The sequence below is a fragment of the Heterocephalus glaber genome, unplaced genomic scaffold (genome assembly GCF_053883595.1).
Source record: "Heterocephalus glaber isolate CG9 unplaced genomic scaffold, H.glaber_assembly_v1.0 deba00000071, whole genome shotgun sequence".
Classification (NCBI taxonomy): Eukaryota; Metazoa; Chordata; class Mammalia; order Rodentia; family Bathyergidae; genus Heterocephalus; species Heterocephalus glaber.
Genome location: NW_028258137.1, coordinates 17,190,978 through 17,209,000, shown reverse-complemented (window position 1 = coordinate 17,209,000; position 18,023 = coordinate 17,190,978). Strand labels below are relative to the sequence as shown.

General features: G+C 38.1%; 1 protein-coding gene across 4 annotated transcripts in view; it reads left to right on the top strand.

Annotated features, from left to right (window-relative positions):
* Tango6 (transport and golgi organization 6 homolog) overlaps positions 1-18,023 on the top strand; it is a 216,388-nt gene that overhangs the window by 36,407 nt on the left and 161,958 nt on the right. For all 4 annotated transcript variants that reach the window (XM_004843232.4, XM_087212952.1, XM_021256790.2 and 1 more), the window contains exons 8-10: positions 12,240-12,352; positions 13,972-14,148; positions 16,466-16,598. In XM_004843232.4, coding sequence (XP_004843289.3) covers positions 12,240-12,352; positions 13,972-14,148; positions 16,466-16,598 — 423 coding nt within the window. The remainder of the gene's footprint in view (positions 1-12,239; positions 12,353-13,971; positions 14,149-16,465; positions 16,599-18,023) is intronic.

Here is an 18,023-nt window from a genome sequence, read left to right as displayed (position 1 = left end):
CTACAAGGTTTTGTCAGTGCAGCTGCAGTTGGAAAACAAAGGAAATGTGTATGCTGGAGGAAAATGGTAAACACTGTGCAAAATTTAGCAACAAAGGATGTGTTGTCTTTATTAACTTTTTGCTAATACAAAATTATAGAGTACAGCTCAAAGGCAGGAAATAAGGAAAACATCTGGGATGGGTGAATTGATCCAGCCACTCAATGGGTAACAAGAGGGTGTTTAGTTTTAGAGAGGCATTTGGGAACATTTCCAGATCTGTTTCTCTTTTCCTTCTGTTATTAAGATAAAATTCACAGAAATTCATTCCCACTTAAAGTGTACATTAAGTGCTTTTTAGTATATTCATAGGTTTGTGCAACCATCACCACAATCTACTTTTAAAATATTTTTGTCCCCAAAATGAAACCCCATATCCCTTAGCTGTCATTCTCCATTCTTTCCCTTGCCCGTAGCGGTAGGCAACCACTAATCCACTTTCTGCCTCTATGGAGTTGCCTATTCTGAACATTTTGTATAAGTGAGTGATACTTTGTACAATATATGGTTTTAGTAGGATATTTTAAAGTTTTATCTATATTGTAGCACAAAGCAGTATTTCATTCCTTATTTCCAACTTGTATTCCATTGTATGGATATACCATATTCTCTTTACCTGTTGATGGATTTTTGGTTGTTTCCATCATTTGGCTCTTATGAATAATACTGGTAAAACATTTATGTACAAGTTATGTGTGTGTATGTATCTTCATTGTGTGTGTGTATATATATATATTTTTTTTTCATTTCTCTTCAGTGTATATACCTAGGTGTGGACTTTTTGGATCATTTAGTAACTCTGTATTTACTTTTGAGGACCTGCCAAATTTGTTGGCCACGGAGCTACTAGAACTTGTGATCCTTCTGTCTCAGCCTCTCAGAGTGCTGGGATTACAGGTATGCACCACCATACCTGGCTTTGTTTTTACTTTTTACATTATCCTAATTAGATTAATTATCTCTTTTTTTTTTTTCAGGGAAGAGGAACAAGGTTTTGCAGTGTAGTTCAGGGTGGCCTTGAACTCACTAAGTAACCCAGGCTGCCTTAGACTCATGGCAGTCCTCCTGCCTCAGCCTTCTGAGTGCTGGGATTATAGGTGTGCACCACCACACCTGGCTAGTTATCTGTTTTGTTTTGTTTTTGGCGGTAGCAGGGATCAAACTCAGGAGCTTGCGCTTTGTGAGGCAGATGAGGTGCTGCCACTGAGCTAAATCCTCCCCCCTCGATTATCTGATTTTTCAAGACCATAGCAGAATTAGAAGTTTTGTTGTTGTTTTTTCTGGTACGGGGATCGAATTCGGGTCCTTGCGCTTGCGTAGCAGGCATCGAAACCACTGAGCTAAATCCCCGGCCCAGAATTAGAAGTTAGTTAGACTAAATAAGGCACGATGACATAGAGAATGCCAACAGATTGGGACAAAAAAGTTATATAAAAACTATCCAAAAGAGGGCCGGGGATTTAGCTCAGTGGTTTCGCTGCCTGCTGCTCAATCGCAAGGACCCGAGTTCTATCCCCGGTACCAAAAAAAAAAAAACTACCCAAAAGAGCATAATAGTCTGAAAAGGGAAAGTATGTTGGAGCTGATATATACAATATACTTTGTGTAAGGGCTGGGGATTTAGCTCAGTGGTTTTGTCGCCTGCTGTGCAATGACAAGGACCCGAGTTCAATCCCCGGTACCAAAAAAAAAAAAAGAAAATTTAAAGTATATTGGGAATGATATATTAGAAGTATTTCCTTCTGGAAGCATTAAAGTATAAATATATTTTGGTATTTAAGGAACAAACCCTCCACTTACTGAATGATTTTCCTTGCTGTTCTGGGCATGAAAACTAGGGCCTTGCACATTCTAGGCAAATACTTTGCCCCTGAGTTATCAGCTACATCCCCAGCCCTCTGAATGAAAATTTTATGATGGGAACAATTACAAGGGAAGACCTTTTTACCCATGCATTCTTCACATACAATAGAGAGTAGAGCAGCATGGTTATGATAGGTCTAAGGGACCAGGTGGAAAGTCCTCAGTATATAGATGGATAGATAGATATATATATGCTAGTTAAATTAGCTAAAAACCTAGCATCCCCACTTGTGCTTCATCTGCATGGATAATTCTTCTTTCTATGTAATCTGTACCTTACATCTGATAAGATTATCTAAGCCAAAAAAACAGCAATACATTCAAGTAACTTTTAGTTCAGGCCTCCCCCATCTCCAGCAGTTCTTTCTGACTTTGAGTATCTTTTCGTCCACCCGAGTTTGAGGGGGAGTCATGGGCGTTTCATTGCCTCGGGAGGTGAAGAGAGGCCAAAATTACACAGAGATCAAGATCTAGGTGGGACAAGATAAGAAAATTACAGTTCTTTTTAATTAATTAATTAATTTTTTAAAAAAAATTTATTTATTTTTGATTTTTATTTTTTGGTACCGGGATCGAACTCGGGTCCTTGCGCTTGCGTAGCAGGCGTCGAAACCACTGAGCTAAATCCCCGGCCCTACAGTTCTTTTTTAATGTGGACATGTTTTTGCTTTTTTTTTTTTTTCTGACCACACTCTCACATGGGGGGAATGTTTCCTGTTAGTATTCTTCACAGTACTTGCCCAAGGCATCTTAAAAGCAGAAGAAATGTTGGGGTAGGAAAGACTAGATGGTATTAATTAATTTATTTTGTACATTCTCATTTCCATTTTATCTCTCTCTTTCCAGATTCAGGGAATCTTGACTTTAATTATCCAAGTCTTTCCCCCATCTAATCTAATGAATTTCTAATTATACTTCCTTTGTCAGAGTGAGCATCTGACTCTTCTTTCTGAATTTTTAATTAATTTTACAGAGTAAGTTAGAATAATAGAATTTTAGAACTGGAAGAAACTTTAGAAATAATTTAGTAAAACTCTTCATTAAAAAAAAAAATAGACTTTACAGTTGTCCCTTGGTATCTCCCAAGGGGATTGGTTCCAGGACCTCTGAGGATACCAAAATCCAAGGATGCTCAAGGCCTTTATGTAAAATGGTGTTGTATTTGCATACAACCTACATCCTCCTATATACTTTAAGTAACCTCTAGGTTACTTATAATACTCAATACAATGTAAATGCTACATAAATAGTTCTACTCTATTGTTCAGGGAATAATGATAAGAAAAAAACGTGTACATATTTGGTACAGGTGCAGTTTTTCTTCTCAAGTATTTCAGTCTGGTTGGTTGGAACTGAGGATGTGGAACCTATGGATATAAAGGGCCAGCTTTTTTTTTTTCCTTTGAGACAGGGTCTCACTAAATTGCCCAGGTTGGGCTGAACTTGCAATCTTCTTCCCTCAATCTCCCAGAGTGCTGTGATTACAGGTGTGCACTGCCATGCCCAGTGCCATCTATACTTTTATTTTATTATTTATTTATTTATTTGGTACTGGGGGTCGAACTCAGGACCTTGAGTTTTTGAGGCAGGCACAGTGCCAGTGAGCTAAATCCCCAGCCCCCATCTGTATTTTTAAAGAGCAGTGTATGTTCTCATCAAAATTAAGCATGAGTGGGGCCGGGGGGTTGGCTTAGTGGTTCCGCCGCTTGTCTTGCAAGCACAGGGTCCTGAGTTCGATTCCTAGTACAAAAAAAATTAAGCATGAGGTACAGAAGAGTCCCCATATACTTTCTGCCTCAAGACAGCGTCCCCTAGGAGAGAGGTACATTTGTCAAAATTCATGAACTTCATTCATCAGTATTACCCCAAGTCCATACCTTACAGTAGGGTTCACTCTTGGTATTGTATAGTTCATGGGTTTTGATAAATTAATCCTTCATTTAACAGTAAAAGAAACAAAATCCAAAAGATTGTTTGAAGTGACTTTTCCACATCTTACACTTAGTCAATGGCAGAGCTAGTCCATGAATTAGTCTTTCCTCTGTCTCTCTCTTATCTGTCTTTCTCTCTCCTCTCTGTCTCTGTGTCACTCTGTGTGTATGTATGTATTTAGAAAACATATTTGCACGTGGCACAAGGCTTTATAATGAAAAGTTGATCACCTCCTCACTTGGCCCCTCCCTAAAGGTATCCTTCTTTACAGAAATTTCCACCTATATTTAAATTATGACCTTAAATTTCAAGCAAAGGACAGAAAGAAGTAGCCTTCAAAGCTGTGGGAGTCACACATGTTACATTTTCTGAATGTTATGATTCAGACTCTGGTGTAGTGTAGTGGAAAGCAGTGGGCCCTTTGAACTAGACATGTCTGGGCTGGAATCTGACTCCAAGGTAGTTTATTTCACACTTGAGTTGTGAGTTGTGGGATGAAATAAGGTAACTTTTTTTTCTTGAAATAAGGTAATTTTTGATAGGTTCATGGCATACTGTAGCACACAAGTGCCCAAAAAACTGTCAGTTTCTTTTTGGCTCAGGGAAACTTTTTTTAAAAAAGACTGTTGTATGCAATATGTTCTGAAATCATGCACAGTACAAAATACTTTCTATATTAAGTAACTTGCCTTGTTCTTTTTCTTCTCACTTGTCTTAATTAAACTCAGAAATTGCAGTAGAAGTCCTAAAACACTACTATCAGAAGGATTACTACAGTGTTGTAGAAGACCATATTTCACTAGTTTTATCTTTAATAGGGGTAAAATCAAGTTCCGGCCTGTACTGAATTTCAGTGTTAGTATTCAGTCAGTTTGATTCTGAATAGGCCCATCATGTTGGTATTCTAAACATGTACATCCCTGTTAATGATACATATATTAGCAAAACAATTTCATTTACTGTGGTATCAAAAATAATTTTAAGGGGCCAGGGATGTAGCTCAGTGGTTCTAGCGCCCACCTCGCAAGTGGAAGGACCCAAGTTCAATCCCCGGAACCAAAAAAAAATAATAATAATAATTTTAAAATATGTAGGAATAAGTCTTAACTTTTTCATGGCACTGTGTATTTTATAAAATACTTGAACATGAATTATCTTAATTGGTCCCGATGTCAAAAGCTTAATGCCTTCATTATAAATGAGAAAGCTGAGACTGAGAGACATTAAAGTGTCTTATCCATCTTTACTCATTCAGTATATGATTTTGGCCACTCACGTAAGTGGCAGAGACAAAATTCACACTGTGTTCTGGCTCCTGATTTCCTTGAGTTCTTTCAGTGACTACAGTGTGCTCAGAGGGGTGTGCTTACCCCTGTGATAAGAGTCTCTAAAATGAGAAGGGGAGAATGTGAGGATGCCTTTTCATTCTATTTTGTTTGCTCTGAAACAGAAATACTTGTTTATTTTTAATACCGGTGATTAAGTTTTTTTCACTGTTAGTCTAATTTCTATTAAATCCTTCCAAAGAACTTCTGTTCTCCAGGTATTAAATACAGATGAACTACCCAATATAAAACCCAGCCTTCTTTTGTTCAATCTGCTTTCCCTTCCATGACCAGAGTTCTGAGTCTGTTCAGTTAACATTGAATAGTCTGTAGTTGCAGCTTTGGAAAAAGAAAAAAAAAATACACAGAGCATTATAACTTCCCTCAAAAAACAGAGCTTTTCGCTGGGGATTTAGCTCAGTGGTTTTGCCACCTGCTGCGCAAGTGCAAGGACCTGAGTTCGATCCCCAGTACCAAAAAAACAAAAACAAAAACAGAGCTTTGGAGAAAATAAACAGCAGGCTACTTTGGTTTAGTCAGTCACAAGAACATTGACCAAGTTACCTACTGAATGATTCGGTCAAGCACAAGAACATTGACCACGTTACCTACTGAATGTTAGATACTTTGCCAGGTTTACAAGTACAGAAATGACTTAAGAACCCACCACCACTGCTGTCAAAGAGCTCCCAGAGGCCGGGGATTTTGCTCAGTGGTTTCGCTGCCTGCTGCGCAAGCGCAAGGACCCGAGTTCGATCCCCAGTACCAAAAAAAAAAAAAGAAAAAAAAAAGATCTCCCAGACAAGTAGACAGTGACAGAAGTGTGTGGTTTGTACTTAAGAATATCCAGAGCCAGGGCCGGGGATTTAGCTCAGTGGTTTCGCTGCCTGCTGCTCAAGCACAAGGACCCGAGTTTGATCCCCGGTACCAAAAAAAAAAAAAAGAATATCCAGAGCCAGGCATGGTGGTGCATGCCTGTAATGCTTGCTACTCGGGAGGCTGAAGCAGGAAGATTACAAGTTTGAGGCCAGCCTAGGCAATTTAGTGAGACCTTGTCTCAAAAAAATAAAAAAGCACTGGGGAATGTAGCTCAGTGGTAGAGTACTCCTGTGTTTGATACCAAGTACTGGGGAAAAAACAAAACAAAATAAACAAATGCTAGAAATATGAATCTATCTTGTGTTTTAGAGCAGTCCTGTGAATTTAGATGAAGGATTGTAAAGTTTAACCACAGAAGCCTCCTCTCATGGCCAAATCTGTGAACAAAAGCCAAGATGCAGTCAGAAAGGAATGTGGAAATCCCCAGAAAGGAACAAAGAAGTCCCCATACTGCCACTGGGGTCAATGGGACCAGTCTGTATCCTTGTCTAACCTGCTCTGATCTGTTATGGTTTCATAGATCCATACTGGCCTCTTATGTTGTCCCTCAGCTCTTCCTATATGTTTATACTAGAAAAACCACATGGAGATATACTTGAGCTTTCCTTCAAAGCATCCTTTCTCTCACCCTCTAAAAGGATTTTTCACATCAAATAATGAAATAGCCACCTTCAGAGTCAGTTTCTCCTTTCCCTGCTTCAGCTTTCCCATCTCTTAATATTTTGTTTGGTGATCTCTAGTTGTATAAATACCTTGAGTAACCAGAAAACCTTTCAATTAAATAGGGTTTCATCTTTAAAGTATTAACTTCTTCCAGGATATAAGGACAGAAAGCATGTGAGGAAGGGCTATAAATTTGTTACATCTTAGTCAAGTTGAAGGTTCAGGTTTCAATTTTATCTGGAGGGATGGTTCATTATTTTCAGCCAGTCTTACCTCTTACTGACTGAAGTACTACTGAAAGTGTATAAAGAAAATGAGCAAATTTGCTCTCAAGTCAGAGAATGATAGGTCAGACATAAAAAAGGCCTTAAGATTTGATCAATGCAACCACTCCCTCATTTTACAGATTATGAAACTGAGAGTCAGAGAAATTAATTGATTTGTGTTAAGTCACACAGTTGGTCAGTGGAAATATTTAACCAATAACTCCATATGAGACATGTCCAACAGTAATACCATTATAAGAGGAAATTTCCAATGATATGCATATTAGGGTGTGCATTTGTTTTGTTTTTTTTGTTGTTTTTTGAGACAGGGTCTCACTATGCAGTTCAGGCTGGCCTTGAACTCACTATGTAGTCCAGGCTGGCCTTGAACTCTTGGCGATCCTCCTGCCTCAGCCTCCCAAGTGCTGAGATTACAGGTGTGCCTCACCACTTCTGTTTATGTACTTATTTGGAACATTTTTACCATAAGTAAAAAAATATATGAAGTATTATATGATGTTTCAAAACTTGAATCCCCATTCACTTTGCCTCCAGGAGAGCTAGGGGACTGGACATAAGCACAGACCAAGGGAATTCCACAATGTCCAGGTGTTAGGACACAGAAGTACGGAAGTCACCCCACCACACACACACACACACACACACACACACACACACAGTCAGTAGGGCAGGAACATCTTACCTATTGTGCCTTCACTGCTCCTTGAATCAGTACAGCACCAGCCTAGTGTGGAGGAGACTGGGAAGAACTGCCCTCAGTAGTTTCCTTTGCATATAGTATGACTTCTTGGGAGGGACTCTGTATGTGCGTGTTTGTGTTTCCCTAAAGCATTTGGTCATTGTCATGTCTGGCACCAACAGATCACAGTACAGCATTGACTGATCAGTCTAGCCACTTAAGTACCTGCATAGATTACTCAACCCAAAATAAAAATTGGAAGTCCATATTAAAGGAGAAGTGACTGGATTTTACTTTGGGGATCAAAATAGAGGGAAACATGGGGTATCAAGTGTAGAGCAAATTTATGAATTCAGTGGTAGGCAAGAGATTAGAAAGAAGAGGCTGTCCTTGGAAAGGGCTAGCCAGGTTATGCTTCTGGAATATCTACTGGAAGATGTGGTAGAAAGGGGACAGTATAACAAGACTGAGTAGAAGAAAGGGGAGGCACAGAGGCTGCTGTCCATGGTGCCACTCATGAATTTCAGCTCGGCCTTCCAGAGGTTGTAGGACTAGGATTATTAGTAGGCTGGTAAGTTGGGATTTACTGATTCTGAGCATGAAGACAGTTTAGATAAAGTTGATATGAATTAAGGATTGAAGCAAGGAAAATATTATGCACAGGGGAGGTAAACAGAGAGAGACCAAGAGACACATGATTTTGGGGGGGTTTTGTTTTGTTTTGGGGGCTGGGGATTGAACCTAGGGCCTTGTACATGCTAAGCATGTGCTCCACCACTTAGTTACCTCTAACCCCCTGTTTATTGTTTTATTTTTTATGGAAAATACATATAACCTAAAACTCATTTTATCCATTTGAAAGTGTAGAATTCAGTGGCATTAAGTCCCTTTGTTGTTTCCCAACCATCATCAATATCTAGTTCTTGAACTTATCATCACCCCAAGTGGAAATTCTGGATCCATTAAGCAATCAGTCCTCCTTCCTCCCTCCTTCTAGCCCTGGAACTTTGTAGAAAGTACTAATGTACTTTCTCTTCCAATGGATTTTATATCAGATAGATCTTAGCTCTTGCTGGCACCACTATTTATTACTAGCATATCTTTGATCAACTGATACAGATTTTTCTGAGCCTCAGTTTTCCACATGTTTAGCATGGGAACAAAAATGCTTAATCCACAGACCCTTGTGATGGATGATTTGGTATATGTTAAGTGTTTAGCTAAATATCTGGTTCATGCGATACGTGGTAATAATTGTTTCATAAAAGCAATAACAAGTCAGGTAAGTAGTGCATGTCTGTAATCTCAGCTACTTGAGAGACTAAGGCAAGAGGATCACAAGATGGAAGCCAGCCTGGGCAATATAGCAAGACTCTTAAAAAAAAGTAACAGTGAGAATTTCCTTAAATTGTATACTACTATGTTCAAAGTGCTTATTCATAAAAAATTTTAGGTAACATACAACTGAATAAAAAAATCTATCAGAAGAGAATCCAAATTCTACTACATTGTTAGAAGGAGTAAACCCTGGTGTGGTGCTGCATGCCTATAATCTCAGCACTCTGGGAGGCTGAGGCAAGAAGATTGCCAGTTTGAGCCTACCTCGACAACTTAGTGACTTAGCAAGATCATGTCTCAACAGAAACAAACAAAAGCAGAAAAAGAAAAAAGAAAAAAAAAGGCTCAGAATATAGCTCAGTGCGAAGAACCTAAGTTTAATCCAAATTAAAAAAACAAAACAAAACGAACTACTCTTATAGATGCTAAAGTGAGGAACTTGACAGTAGTTAAAGAGTTGTCCTTCAGGGTAGTTGAGAAGTTGAAAGCTAACTATATATTCTTGGAACTATTATATGTTACAAACTCTAAAATGCTACTGGAATTTGTAGAAGAGAAAAAAATCATTTCATAGTGGTATATACTTCATATTTGAATGAAGGAATGAATGAATGAACCCTTGAATAGTGAAGTATAAGAGAGGCTTATGGAAGAGGTAGAACTTGCGCTAGGTCAATTCCATAAGTACCATTGCCCATCTTTCAGCTATAAAATTCAATCTGGTCATCAGGATGCATAGCAACCTTTAAGGCAGACAGAATAAATTGGATTTTGATTCTTCTTTTTAGATAACCAGTCCAAAACTTTTGAAAAATAGATACACTTTCCTCAAGGAAGTTTAAAAAGGAAGTAGATTTGAGCTCACTACAGTGTGGAAGAGAGGTAATAGTTGTGCATGTACCAAGCAGAAGTCATTGAAATTCTCTAAAATATTGTAGAAGAAATGTGTTTATCAGAGTGAGCCAAAAGGAGACCTGTCTGTAAATGTTTTCACTTTGAAAAAAATCCCGTTTCTGTATTTGTGTTTGTGAACTTAATATTAGTTGGTTCATTCATAAATATTATTCTTAATTTTTTTCTTTCTCCTTCTAAATACTCTTCCCCTCATCACTATCCCTTTAACCTGTTTTATTTTTCTTTATAGCACTTGTTTCTACCTGGTAATGTCTAGTGATTGCTTATCACCCATCTCCTGCACTAGAGTGTAAGCTCCTTTGAAACAGACTTTGTTCACCACTGTATTCCCCAGCACCACAAGCATGCCTCATACATAACTGCATTCAGTAGACATTTGCTAAACCTTTATATAAAAATACATAAAAGATATATATAGCTTCAGTTTTTTCTGAACATGAAAGTATTACTTGTTCCTTATAAGAAAATACAGAAATATAAGAGAAAAATATAGAAATATAAGAGAGAAGAGAATTTTAAAAATTAGAAGAATTTATCAACAATATATACCCCCAGAAATGTGCTTGACTGAGTTCATGTTAAAGTTTGAGGTGCTTAGGCCCTGTCAAGCTAGGAAATAATGGAGATTCACTGCATCTGGTTTGTTTTGTACTAAAGATGGTGGTAAGGAAGGATGGCTCCACAGGGATTACCTCTGAGAACACAGGATTCAGAGCTAAACAATAGGCCCTTACGTTATCGGGGGGGAATCTCTTCTTTTACTCCTGTAATTGGTGATACCATAATTAGGCCTGCATATTACTTCTGAGCACTGCTTTACAAGGCACTTCATTTAGCTGGGCTTATGGAGATTAGATCATGCACAGGAAGCTGGCTCTTTGGTTATCAGGCTCCACAGAGGAGTCAGCAGGCTTAAGGACTGTGAAAAATTAGGGTTGATTTAAAGGAACAGGGTTTACTGGAAAAGCGCAGAGATTTTTCCAGCCTGTAAAAATGTCTCCATGACCTTTTGTTTCCTATAAACAGTATTGATTCCTACCTTGGGACTCTTTCTATAAATAAGGGCCTCTTTAATCTTCCCTTTCTTCATTTTTAAATAGGGCTGCTAAAATTGACTTTGGGAGATTGTTGTAATTCTAATGAGCTAACTCTAAAGAATCTAGCATAGTACTTGGAAGATTTTTAAAAGCCTGACCATAGGTCCTAGAACACATATATAATCATTGTCAGTTCCTCTTATTATTATTATCACCATTATTGTCTATACTATCAGATTTTAACTAATTTATTATAAAAGAAGTACATTTTGAAATCCTATTGTTTAGAGTAGGGAATAAATATTACTCAAAACAAAAGGGAAACAAAAGGTCATGGAGGCATTTTTACAGGCTGGAAAAATCTCTGTGCTTTTCCTTAGACACTTTAAATTATTTGCCTTTAGCTATTATTATATTTGTTTGCTTGTTTTGTTTGTCCTATTGTGTCACAAGCAACTGGGCGATATGGATTATTAGTCATTTTTATACTCAACTTGCAGTGCCTAGGACAGTACTTTGAACTCAGTGAATGTTCAGTAAAAGTCTGTTGACTTGAATGCATCATGCTAGGCTTGCTGAAAAGTACAACTCAGGTATGTAACATAATTATTGCTAATAAAAGTCAACATCCTCCTGTGTTTAACTGTGGAAAGCAGATGCAGATCTAAGTGCGCAGCATATTTCTTTGAACATTTATTGAATTGGCAGTCACATCCTAAAAGTGATGAATCCAGAGTAAGTTATGTTTTACTTCAAATTTAGGGGCTATTTGTCTTGTGTTTATTTGTTTTGGTGCCAGGAATTCAACCAAGGGCCTCACACATACTAAGCACATGTTCTGCCACTGAACTACATGTCTAATTCCTAAGATCTACCTTGAAGTTTTTCTCATTGGTGGTAATTGTTAGTTCCTAATAGCCAGACCTTCAACAGTAGGACAATTATCATATAGATGAATAGTAGTCAAATTAGGAAACCAGAGATGGCCATAGTTAGGAAAGGAAGAGGTCAGAAAATGAGTTAATTTACACATTTCATTGGGCAGTTAAGGATGCACACATGGAAGGACATTCAAATTCAGTGTCCCTGAGATTGATCCTGCCTGCCAATCTCAAATAGTTTCATCACTACATTGAGTACCTCCTTAGAGCTGAAATTGTGAACCTTAGGAAGAGAGTGTTTCTGTAAGATAAGACTCTGAGCCCTGTCAAGTTTCTGGTGTTTGATTACATTGCTCTGGCTTTGTAGTTGTGCTGTGTCTCACCATGTCCTTTTTCCCTAGGTGTATGTGGTAGGAAATGAACCTCTCACAGTGTTGCTGGATTCCCTGCTTCCAGTTCTGAGGATGCTCTTTGCTCTCTACTGCTTTACAAAGCAGAGTGTGTCTCACATAAGGTAAACAATAAACAGACCCCTATTTGCTTATAGGATCTTATTTTTGAAGATTTAGGCCACTTCTTATTTCATTTCAAAGTCAGGAAATCATTTGGGGAGCCTTCTTCTGCTCTTCTAGAAAAGAAAGATTTGCAGATCAAAGAGGTTTGGATATAGTTTTTAGGATGTATTCTTCAGCCTATGTCATAGACATCAGAGACAAAATTTGTTTCTTTCTATAAACATGCCACTGTTTAATCAGTGAAAAATATTGCAATCACACATCTAGGGAGGAGGAAACAGGATGGATCTTAATGACCTTGTGAGGAGTTAGGAATCAAGTTTGAAAAATCTGAATGTGGATGTAGCACAGTTAGTTAGCCTGGATTTGATATGGGTGATGCAATATTGTTTAGAGGAAAAAAAAAGAATTTCTCTGTTATCCAAAAAATACTGTTTTGTGTTAGAATTTAAGTAGGACAAATTTTTAAGTAGAATTTATATTTGGTATAGGTCCTTTTTTTTTTTTTAGTTTTTTTGAGGCAGGATCTTCCTTTGTAGTTCAGGCTGGCCCTGAACTCACTATGTAGCCCAGGCTGGCCTCAAACTCACAGCGATCCTCCTGCCTCATCCTCCTGAGTAATGAGATTACAGGGGCTGAGATTGCAGGCGTGAGCCACCATGCCTAGCTGTTGCTGTATTTTTATAGTCATTTATCTTGTTTCTTCCTCTTGGTAAGAGTTTATATCCTTTCTAAAATCCTGTGGAATTCCAATTTTTGATGTTGCCCCAGTGTAGTTCTTCATAGGATTACTATGAAGACTAAATACACATTAGAGTGTTTGACACAGTCTCTGGAAAATATCAACTTAATAAATGGTAGCTGTCATTAGCATGGTTGCTATGTGGTGAAGGAAGATAGCCCACATTATTTAAAGCTTACATATGCCTTTGATTCTTCAGCTTTCAATTAGTTTGTCATTGTAGCATACCCACAGTGACAATGACAAGAATGCAGAGGATGATGGAGGATCTAAACAGGGAATTTGGTTTCAAAGGACAATCCATGTAATAACTTGTTTTATTTTTAAAACCCACATCCTCATGGCACTGTTGTGTCATCATGAAAGACTGACAAGGGAGATGCAAATGTTCTTTCTGTCCCTCTCCTAGTTGATTGACACAGATCAGAGGAATTGAGGAATCAGTAATATTTTGTTGGTATGTTGTTTCTTTTGGTAGGTTGTTTCTTGATTACCAGCTGTTGGTCCCACTGAAAGTAGTGGTTTTTTATCAGTGGATGCTTTCATTCACAGTGCCTGATCCAAAAGTAAGTTGTATGCTTAGAATTACAAAAACAGAAACAAAATCCCATGGGACTCATGTGACATATTAGGGTTGCTTCTAGAGCCAAGGATTAGTCAATCACTCATTAAATTTCAGGATATTTGCATTATGAAAGTCACAAGATGCATACTTTCCATTCCTGTGTTTGATTTTGTAGTAGGCGATTGGGCCAGCATTTAGAACGCAGTGGAACCTGACAGTCTTTCTTTCTCTTTTTCTTTCTTTTTTTGTGTTAGCTTGTTAGATGCATAGAGTAAGATGACAAGCTCATTCATAACTGCTTTTTCTGCCAGGTCATTTTGCCAAGAGATCTTATTATGGATCCTGGAGAAGCTGGAAAGGAAGATAGCAATTGCCAGCCTGAAAGGATTTGCAGGATTGGACAAAGCTGTGCCCTCACTCCATCCTCTGTGTCAGTTTAGAACTGCCACCAAGGGTGGCAGTATGATTACTATCAGAGAGGCCATTAGGTGAGTTTACCCATCCTTTACTGTTTCTCCAGATTTAATTCTAACCATAAAGCTATTCTGTAACTCAGCCACTAAGGGGCACTGATGGAAAAGAAACCAGAAACTCAAGCAGCTGAGGCACTCGCTATTTATAGTCTCTGAATGAAATGTGAGCCTTAAATAATCCTCCAGGTTTTTTCCAAGATGCCAGCTAATAGGTGCAATTTACTGGAGCCTCACAGCTCTGCATCATCACAAGCCCACTTCTCAGAGCCTTTGCCAGAATCAGAGTAAAGGAGAGCACATGTTCACCCTTAACACCAAAGTAATCCAATTCTATTTCTGACTCACAAAATGGTATATGTGTATGTTCATAGTCAGGCTTATTCCTGAGGGAAATTGCCTGATGGCTATATTTTATGGTACTTTTATAATGGGGGGTTATTTTTTATAAGAATTGGTTAGAAAATACTTAAATATTAGTGGAATATATGTTTTATTTATCCAACACCTCTCAAGTATTTTATTGTATTTTATTTCGGAGCTGGGGAGTGAGCTTTGTGCATGCTAGGCAAGTACTCTACTATTGAGCTATACCCCTAGTACCACAAGTATGTATTTAAAGTTATTTCTATTTTCTGGGAGATTGTAGAAGATGATACTACCTAAGAATGTAAATTCCTGTTGGTCATAGACTATGATTTGAACTTATCCAGCTACCGTGTTGGATTTCACATCACATTCATATGCTACTGTTTGTTGAAGTATTTAAATTTAATTTAATTTAGTTTTGTTTCATGGGTAGCTATGTAGTTCACTCAGACCTCGACCTATGTACCCCAACCTAGCCTTGAACTCACAATGATCTCCTGCCCCACTCTCCTGAGTGCTGGAATTGCAGGTGTGCACCACCACACTCAGCTCTAAATTTAATTTTATATTCATTGTTAACTTTGTAAAATTTTTAAAAACACACTCAATATGATGGGCTTGAGGAAAATAAAAAAATATATATGGATTTCAAACAGAATTATCAGAACAAACTAAACCTCTCAATTTTGTGAGAGTTGCTGACTATTACAGGTTTGTGATTATGACCATGCTCATAAACCAAAAGAATTTTAATTTATTTGGCATGTTTTTTTGAAAAACATTTGGGAACTTTTTTTTTTTTGGTGCCGGGGATCGAACTCAGGACCTTGCGCTTGTGAGGCAGGCACCAGAACCACTGAGCTAAATCCCTGGCCATTGGGAACTTTTTTTACCTGGGACCACTTTAGTGATAGTGTAGAAAAAAAATTTTTTTTTGGTACCAGGGATCGAACTCGGGTCCTTGCACTTGCGCAGCAGGCGGTAAAACCACTGAGCTAAATCCCCGGCCCTAGTGTAGAAAATTTTATAACATTTAGCTTAGTAATTATAACTTACTGCTATCTTAACAGTCTTTAGTACATTTCTTAGTGCATGTAGGTCAAAATCCACAGTCCTTATTGAGACTATAGTTTCTCTTCATGCTAGGAAAAAAATTTAACAGGCAGTAATTAAATGAGTCTCCATCTACTGCCTGAAGCAATAGCTCTTTAACTTGGGTTCTCTGCATGGGATTCTAGGGATCTATAATCTGTTATGCACACAAACTTTTAAAAATATTCAAGCATGTTTCTTTTTCTGAAAATAAGGTCCGTAGTTTTTATTATATACTAAAAACAGTCTGTATCACCAGCTTTGCAAAACAAAACAAAAAACCAGTCTATTTCTAAAAGGTTGACAACCACTATACCAGAGAAATGAGTGTGTATATGGGGGGAAGAAGAGTGAGAGAAATTTATCATTTGCTCTCAAAGGCCTTTTCATGATGTTAGTTTCTCGATGGCTGGGTCGAGGACTTTGGTCTGTATCATCACTTACCATTCACTCTGCCATTTGCCTGGCAGAAGTTATCACGAGCAGTTCCTTGAAATTTTGTGCAATACTCATAGCATTATTTTCAGAAACTGAGGCAGATTTTATTGTTTGGTAATCACATTCATTTTACTCATTTTTCTGGACCTTTATATACTTTCTTATCTCAATTCATTCATATGAGTTGAGATTAACTAACTACACTTCTCCTATGATTGTTCTTTTTCCACTACCTGTTTCTCTTCAGTGGTTCATCTGCAAAAGTAAAAATTCCTTTTAACGACAGCCAAGGCCTGTGAAGATTATTTTAGATGATTATTATGGAATTTCAAAAAAGATTATTAGATTTAGATTACTAGATTAGAATATTATAGGGTTTCAAAAAGATATATCTCTTGGTGACACTTGGTAAGATAAATCTTACCCTGTATTGCAGTGATGAAGATGAAGATGAAGCCCTGTACCAGAAGGTGTCCTCAGAGCAGAGCCAGGTGGAGCATCTCGGGGACTTGCTCACCCATTGTCAGGAGTGTGGTTTGGCAGGAGACTTCTTCATCTTCTGTTTAAAAGTAAGAAGTACATACAGTTCATGGTCATCTCTATTCTTGGGTGGTCCCTGGATGCCTAAAATTTGGGTGCCAATTTAGCCTTTGGGTTGGAAAAAAGAAATTTATCTTTAGTCAGAGTGGTGTGCTTTAACTACTTTTGAAGGTAACCTTTCCTGAAATGTTAGAGACAAACAAAGCAGAGTTACTACTGATCTATGAAAGGGTTAATCTTTGCTCCATGTTGACAGTAAGAACTCTTTTGAAGTTAATAATGGGTTTTACAGTTATAGAGTAATCCCCTATCCTTTCTGGCAGTTGTTTTGTCAGGTATTTGGAACAGAGATTTAGTGTTCTGTCTCCCTCGTTTCAGTCTTAGCCACTTGAAATCTTTTTTGAGTTTGTTTCTTAGTGCCAGTGCTTGTGCTTACTTTTGTCCTAATCTCTAGCAATAATTTGTACCCCATAGTGTTATACCTGCCAGGTGTCATTAGCCAGTGAGCTCCAGGTTTGCCTTCCCCATTCTTTCTCCTAAAGAAAGTCTTCATCCCAAGATAATGTCTGTGGAGTTTAAGTTGGGGAGAGTATATGAGGATCCAAGAAGGAAATGGTTTTTTTTTGTTTTTATTATGTTTTAGTTTTTTTAGTTTTTTGAGACAGGGTCTTACTGGGTAGTCCAGGCTGGTCTTGAGCTCACTATGTATTCCAGGCTGGCCTCAAACTTGTGGCAGTCTTCCTGTCTCAGTCTCCCTAGTGCTGGGATTACAGACATGTGCCACCACGCCAGCTAGCTAACATTTCTAAAATTTGAGAAAACTTGGGGATTAAGCCCAGAACCTTCATATTGAGCAACATCCCCAACCCTTTTTATTTTATTTTTATTTTGAGACAAGGTCTCACTAAGTTGCTAAGTTGCCCAGGCTAAACTCAAACTTGTGATCCTCATGCCTCAGCCTCTCGGAGTGCTGGCTGGGATTATAGGCATTTGCCACCACACCCAGCCAGATTACACTTTTTTTGGTGCCTTCTTACCCTTATGTTCACATTTATCCCAATGCCCAGCCACTCATTGTAAGTAACATTCCAAGGAGATATGTGCTTTTAAAAAATGATTGTTTAAAAACAAAAGGGCTTTATTCTAAACCAGGATAACTGTACCTTGGCACATTTGACATTGTGGGCCAGATAAATCTTTTCTTGTAGGGAGTTGTGCATTATAAGATATTTAGCAGCATCCCTGACCTCTACCCACTAAGTGCTAGTATCACCCCCCAATTATGACAACCAAAAATGTCCCTCAGACATTGCAAAATGTCCCCTGGGGAGCAAAATTGCCAGGCACAGTTAAGCACCACTGCTCTGAGCTGTCAATTACTGTGGTAAAGCACTAATTGTGAGGGAACTCAAGGTTTTCCCTTCCCAAGGAAATTTGCAAAGGGTAGGTGAAAG